General features: G+C 46.1%; 1 protein-coding gene across 1 annotated transcript; it reads left to right on the forward strand.

Moving 5' to 3' along the window:
• The first annotated feature begins 6,535 nt into the window (after nt 1-6,535).
• LOC131512862 (nascent polypeptide-associated complex subunit alpha) lies at nt 6,536-7,273 on the forward strand. The gene has a single exon (XM_058732048.1). The coding sequence runs from the start codon at nt 6,583-6,585 to the stop codon at nt 7,228-7,230; it is 648 nt and encodes a 215-aa protein (XP_058588031.1). The 5' UTR covers nt 6,536-6,582; the 3' UTR covers nt 7,231-7,273.
• Nucleotides 7,274-7,616: the final 343 nt, after the last annotated feature.

Here is a 7,616-nt window from a genome sequence, read left to right on the forward strand (position 1 = left end):
GTAATGTGCCTACTTAGTCAGGTCTGTCGCCACCTAGTGGCCAGGTGAGGCCATAAGAGAAATTCTGCCCAGAACAGAGGTGGCATTTTTCTTGGGCCAGATGAAGTGACCCAGGATGGAGTCATTTATGCTAGGCCAGGTAACCAAACTGGGGCTTAATTCTTAACCTAACTGCAGTTTCAACCTCCCCCAGAAATGTAAGTCTTAACAGGTCAGTCAGGAAGTTTCTATTAAACACCAATGAGGTAGTCTGTCACAGGGGCTCTCTCTACCCACCAAAGGAAGAGGAGGGAATCTGCAAAGGACCCCTGGCCCCTTTCCCTAAGGGAAACGGAAGTTGCTTGAAACAATCCTTTCTTTTCTTTTGCTAATAATTTCCTTGCCCCACCCTCCTTCCTATATAACCATTTTGTTAGCTCAGAGCCCCTCTCTACTTGCTGGATGGGATGCTACCCAACTCAAGAATCACCTAATAAAGTCAGTTCGATCTTCAGATTTACTCCGTCAAGTTTCGTTTCTTAACGCTGTGAACTTCGCCCCTTACTGTGGTTTAGACCTCGTACTTGCTTGTGGGATTTATTTTTCTTGCACGTCTTTCTCTCCCACCCGACTGTTTGCTCCATGAGGGCGGAAACCGTGTCTGTTTTCTGTACCTTCAGTAAACGAACTGATCCCTGACTCGTGAGCTGAGAAACCAACGAGTATCGGGACACTCTGTGTTGTAAATGACAGAACTCTGGAGGTACTTCACCTTTCGAGGCTTCACCTGGATCAGCTTGGGGACAGACTGAATCCCAGGCCCTCTCTGCCACCGTGTTGGCTTGGCTGAAGGCCAGCCTGATCTATTCTCTTCCAGGTCATGGTCAGGTGGACAACTAATGAGCATTAGTTTATTTGGGGGGAGACAGAAGAAACAGACAGGAAATATAATTCATGTACTTCCTGTGAATATAATAGTCACCAAGTTTGTTTTCACACTGCCCCAGAGACTAGTGTGTAATGTCATTTGTCCCTAAAATATTTTCCTGCAAATATTGTTTGTAGAATATATAAAACAATCCATTTGGTTTGGTATTAATGTGTTTTTCTGCCATAGTGTGTGCTGGCCAGTGATGAGCGAGAAACCTTCTGAAGTCCTGGTCTACAAGGGATGCCATTAAAAAAATTTTTTTTTAGTATCTATTTATTTTTGAGAGACAGAGACAGAGCACAAGTGGAGGAGGGGCAGAGAGAGAGGGAGACACAGAATCTGAAGCAGGCTCCAGGCTCTGAGCTGTCAGCACAGAGCCCTGTGCAGGGCTCAAACCCACGGACTGTGAGATCGTGACCTGAGCTGAAGTTGGGCACTTAATCTATGGAGCCACCCAGGCACCCCGGGATGCCATTTTATTATTATTATTATTATTATTATTATTATTTTAATTTTATAAATATTTTATTATTTGTTTTGGGGAGAGTGCATGCTGGGGAGGGGTAGGGAGAGGGGGACAGAGGATCCGAAGCTGGCTCTGGCTGACAGGCTGAAAGCAGTGAGCCCTATGTGGGGCTCGAACTCATGAACTGGGAGATCATGACCTGGACCGAAGTGGGATGCTCAACCGACTGAGCCACCCAGGCACCCCAAAGGGAAGCCATTTTAGATTTCTAAGTCAGCATGACTGTACGTAATCTTTTTTTTTTTAAACCTTTTTTTTTTTTTTTAACGTTTTATTTATTTTTGAGACAGGGAGAGACAGAGCATGAACAGGGGAGGGTCAGAGAGAGGGAGACACAGAATCCGAAACAGTCTCCAGGCTCTGAGCTGTCAGCACAGAGCCTGACGCGGGGCTCGAACTCACGGACTGTGAGATCATGACCTGAGCCGAAGTCGGCCGCTTAACCGACTGAGCCACCCAGGCGCCCCATGACTGTACGTAATCTTTGTGTCGATCAAAAGGCTGATTTAGGGTCTGCTGAGCACACTTCTTACATAGCCTGAAGGAAAATCATCTTGTTTTTAAAATATTGATCACTGCCCCTCCTAACTCCGTGCATTCCTGATGTTAAAACTCATGATTCCTGCCTGTGTGTTAATCTGTGGCCTTTTGAGCTCTCACAAGATGTAAAAACTGTTCATTCTCTGAGGTACTTTCTTCACTGTGAAGGCGGTGGGCAGCTCTCTTGGGCTTGAAGGAAACTCTCTTTCTTGTAGAGATTCTAAAGATTTGTTCCTTTTGCACGGACACCAGTGAGAGCTAGTGAAGCCACCTGAAGCATCACCTCCAAAGGTCACCGGTAACACCCAATGCGGAGCATAACCCTGGCAATCGCAAAGCACTCTCTCACAGCGTGACTTGTGCGAGTGAATTTCTTGATGATTTAGCTTTCAACTTAACATTTTTTGTCTTAGGCTTTTTATTTAACTTAAACTTTTTATTTTAGCATGGTTTTGATTTACAACAAAATTGTGAGTGTAGTACAGTGGGCTCCTATAGTCTCCTAAAGTTCACATCTTATGTCTGTGTGGTGCATAAAACACATCACAGAAATCCGAGTTGAGGGATTCCACAAAATATCTGCCCAGTCCTCAAACTGTGAAGGTCATCAAAAACAAAGAAAATCTGGGGCGCCTGGGTGGCGCAGTCGGTTAAGCGTCCGACTTCAGCCAGGTCACGATCTCGCGGTCTGTGAGTTCGAGCCCCGCGTCAGGCTCTGGGCTGATGGCTCGGAGCCTGGAGCCTGTTTCCGATTCTGTGTCTCCCTCTCTCTCTGCCCCTCCCCCGTTCATGCTCAGTCTCTCTCTGTCCCAAAAATAAATAAAAAACGTTGAAAAAAAAAATTAAAAAAAAAAAACAAAAACAAAGAAAATCTGAGAAGGCTGAGGGGGCCAGGTGACTAAATGTCACACATGTGGCTTCCTGGACAGAATTCAGGATAGGAAAAAGGACATTAGGGGAAAACAGGACATCTGAGTAAATTATGCACGTTGGCTCATAAGAAGGCATCAATAGATGTCATGTTGACCATGGTCGTATAAGATTAATAATAGGGTACATTGGAAATCCTGTGTATATCACTGTATTTTTTCTTAAATCTAAAACTACCCTAAAATAAAAAGCTTACTTCACACACACACACACACACACACACACACACACACACTCCAGGAAATTTCTAAGAAATACGAAGGTACAACCCTTGAGCTCATAGATAAGAGAAGAGATTGGTATTTGGCAGAGGCGGGAAGTAGATGAAGGGGGTAAAAAGATACAAACATCCAGTTATAAAATAAATAAGTCCCAGGGACATAATCCAGAACATGGTGACTGTAGTTAACAGAGTTGTTCCTTATACTCGAAAGTTGTTAAGGAAGTAGTTCTTAAAAGTTCTCATCACAAGAAGCAAAGTTCTGTAACTGTGTGAGGCGAGGGATGTTAGCTGGGATCATTTAACAGTTTATACAAATAGGCTGTCCGCTCAAGACTAGGATGATGTTTTATGTCAATTATATCTCCATTTAAAAAATCCTGACGCTTTATAAAGCAAAATAAAACAACTAACACCCTCACAGAGAGAATCCTAGTGTAAAGGGGCTGATGAGTTGAACTGCGGGTGGCAGTAACTTCACCCGTAGGAACAGACATTTGAAATTACTTTCATTGTAAGGACAGCTTTCCAAAGGGGAGGTTAGGTTAGTGATGCATCTTATACATTTGTTGTAAATATCCTAATGCAAAGACAGGATGGGAAGACCACAGGGAGTCTTTGGGGTCAGAGTCAGGGGCAAAGCTGGTTTACAGATGCCATGACTCTTGGCAATGTGATAAAATGTTTAGAGCCTCAGTTTTAGTGTGTGTAAAATGGGTATAGTAATGCCCAGCTCTCATGAGTGTGGAGCTGATTAATGAGACCATCGAAACAACCCCTTACACAGTGTCTGGCTCAGAGAAACAAACCTTTCTACCTTCCACCAAGGCTGAGCCCCAAAACTGGTATGAATCACAAGGAAGCCTTATTTGGAAGTGGAAACTCTGTAGAACATATTGAATGTAGAAAGTTAGTTTTAATTCAAGTGCATATACCCTCTAGAGCAGAAGCACCAAGGTGAAATTTTACTGCCTGTTGTAGGTAATTGGGATTTGCATGCCAATGACTGATTAAATTAAACCCTCTGAAAATTATACTCTCTACAAGTAACTCCCAGGAACTTATCTGCATTGTTCATTTCATTCAGAATAGTTTCAAATAATTACAAATTTGATATTATCATAAATTCCAAATGAAAGAAACCTAGATCCATGAAGTTTTAATTTACTGTTAAAATAACCAGGTGCTTGAAAAAATGTGGTGTCTTTCCCCATATGTTCCACATTCCTCTCCTGACAGTGTGAGGTCCTGGGTCTAATGAGGCAGCATTAAATATAAATAATGTGCTTCTCTCCTACTGCCAAACCCGATGACATACTCACCAGTGGGGAGCGGGGACATTTACTTTCAGAACATAGTGGAAAGTGTCCTAAAGACAAAAAGGGAATCAGAGTGATGTAGTAAAACAAACAAATAAACAAACAAACAAACAGCAAGCCAGCCAGCATGACTTAATTTTTTTTAATGTTTATTTATTTTTGAGAGAGAAAGAGACAGAGCATGAGTGGGGGAGGGGCAGAGAGAGAGGGAGACATAGAATCTGAAACAGGCTCCAGTCTCCGAGCTGTCAGCACAGAGCCCGATGCGGGCTCAAACTCACGAGCTGTGACATCATGACCTGAGCCGAAGCCAAGAGTTGGATGGCCAAGCGACTGAGCCACACAGGGCCCCAGTGTGAAGCACTTTTAGAGGTCACTAGACCTATTTAGAAAGGAACCAGGGTATCTTCCATTTTGTTGTGTAAAACCGAGGCCATTTGTCCCCCTAACCTAGAGACCCGTTGGCGTTTTTCCGCAATTGAGAACAGCAGAATCTCTTTCTTCTCTGTTGTGGTTGAAATAAAAGAGCTTTGACCTTCTCAACATGTGAACCAAAAAATCCAAGTTTTAGACCCTTCAGCAGACCCAAAAGAAGACCAAGCCTCCTCCTCCTGACACCCAATGGGGCTCAGTCCATAAAGCTTGACTTTGGCCCAGATGACCATTCTTCTCCAGCTGGTTTGCATGGTGAGTCCATGAAGGACAGACACAATGTCAAGCTCAGTAATGGTGGTTTCATTTCAGTGTGAACTAGGGGAGAACATTACAGGCCCTCCAGGTTCATCATTCCACAGATCCTAGGTATAGGATGGGACTAGGGTAGCTAACTGTGTTTTAAGCCAGAAATCAAATGAAAGAAAACCGTGATGTGCACACCAGCCATGGGGGATGGCTGCAGTTTCAGAATGTGGACTGGGAAGGTGTCAGTGGATGGAGATGTCACGATGGCACAGCCCCAGGAGCCTGGGGTCAGACGATGTACAGGAGCGGGACTGGCTGCTCTCACTGCCCAGTGGCCACTGGTGCAATTTTGCCACAAACCTCATGTTCTGTAGGACCAGAGATCTGGGCTACTGGTGGGAGGGGTCACACTGAAAGGGTTCCATTGAACTTGAATACTTGGGGCCTCCCCTGCTGGTGGCCGAGGAGGCAAAGGAAGCAGGTACTCTTTCAGCAGGGGCCCTTGACCCCAGCTATCACTGGGGCTGTGGCTGCTGTGTGTCACAGCAGCACTGGGAACACAGCTCTTGCTTGGAGATAGTCTGGGGCTTCCCTGGGTGCCACCCAGCCTGGTGATAATGATGGTCATTGACCCTCAGGCAAGTGGCCTGGAACAGCAGACATGCAGGTGGAGCGTGGGGGTCATCTTGGAGCAGTGGTGGAGGAGGGAGACGATGCGTTTTGGCCATGGCCCCTGGTTAGCCTCAGGTGCTGGACACCCACGCCTTCTCTGTGGAGCCATCTGTGCATTGGGGCTGGCCACTGTCTTACAGACCAGGAGACAGAGAGGGACTGGTGTAGAGTGGGAGCCATCTGAACGGTGTGAGGGTTGTCCCGCAGCACACGTGTGAGGTTCTCAGACTCCTGTTCTCTTGGCCTGACCCCAGATTTGGGCAGGGGCTGGGGCTACACTGGTGCTCCTTGCTGGGTTTCGTGCTGATAAGAGCTGAATTCCTGCACCTGCTGCTGGACTTGCTTTCTCCTCTGATGCTGTGAATGGGGGACGTTCAACAGGGGCAGCTTGTGACCTTGACAACATCCTGGACCTGTGGGGCCGAGGCTGGTGACGAGGCGCTTGCTCTTCCTTCCTTCAGACGAACAGCCTGGGGCCAGTCTGCACAATTCTCAGGGGGCCAAGTGGCACAGAGCGGTTTCCTTGACAAGACAGTCTCTTCTTCCCTCCCCTCTCACTGCCGTGCGTGGAATTGTGTCCTGCAAAAAGGGATGTTCAAGTCTCAATCTCTGGTCCCTGTGAACGTGACCTTATCTGGAAATAAGGTCTTTGCAGATGCAATCACACTAAGATGAGGTCATACTGGGGTGGGGCGGGTCCTAATCCAATGTGACTGCTGTCTTTATAAAAAGACGTCGTGAGGCTCTTTCTGCCGCCATCTTGGTTCCGCGTTCCCCGCACAAAATGCCTGGTGAAGCCACAGAAACCGTCCCTGCTACAGAGCAGGAGTTGCCACAGCCCCAGGCTGAGACAGGGTCTGGAACAGAATCGGACAGTGATGAATCAGTACCAGAGCTTGAGGAACAGGATTCCACACAGGCAACCACCCAACAAGCCCAGCTGGCAGCAGCAGCTGAAATCGATGAAGAACCAGTCAGTAAAGCAAAACAGAGCCGGAGTGAAAAGAAGGCACGGAAGGCTATGTCCAAACTAGGTCTTCGACAGGTTACAGGGGTTACAAGAGTCACTATCCGGAAATCTAAGAATATCCTCTTTGTCATCACAAAACCAGATGTCTACAAGAGCCCAGCTTCAGATACCTACATAGTTTTTGGGGAAGCCAAGATCGAGGATTTATCTCAGCAGGCACAACTAGCAGCTGCTGAGAAATTCAAAGTTCAAGGTGAAGCTGTCTCAAACATTCAAGAAAATACACAGACTCCAACTGTACAAGAAGAGAGTGAAGAGGAAGAGGTTGATGAAACAGGTGTAGAGGTTAAGGACATAGAACTGGTCATGTCACAAGCAAATGTATCAAGAGCAAAGGCAGTTCGAGCCCTGAAGAACAACAGTAATGATATTGTAAATGCTATTATGGAATTAACAATGTAACCGTCTGAAAACGAGGACCCTTGTTTGGTGTTTCAAAAGAATAACTGCAGCTTGGTTTGAAATTTGTACTGTTTCTATCATTAATAAAGTTATGGCTTCTTGTTGGATGAAAAAAAAAAAATAAAAAATAAAAAATAAAAAGACGTCGTGAGGACGTGTGGAGAGAAGGCCATGAGACCACAGAGGCAGGGATTGAAGCCATGGCCAGGCGCACCACAGATTGACGGCCACCACCAGACTTGGAGGGAGGCTCTCCACAGGTTTCGGTGGGAGCACGGCCTTGCCGACATCTTTGTTTCTGGCTTCTGGTCTCCGGACCTGTGAGAAAGCAAACCGCCAGCTTTACCCCCTGGTCTGAGTTTACGCCATCCTGGGAAATGAATGCC

This window comes from Neofelis nebulosa, chromosome 5 (assembly GCF_028018385.1).
Source record: "Neofelis nebulosa isolate mNeoNeb1 chromosome 5, mNeoNeb1.pri, whole genome shotgun sequence".
In the NCBI taxonomy this organism is placed as follows: domain Eukaryota; kingdom Metazoa; phylum Chordata; class Mammalia; order Carnivora; family Felidae; genus Neofelis; species Neofelis nebulosa.

Coding starts and splice junctions, on each gene's coding strand:
- LOC131512862 (XM_058732048.1), top strand. CDS start 6,583: ATGCCTGGTGAAGCCACAGAAACCGTCCCTGCTACAGAGCAGGAGTTG.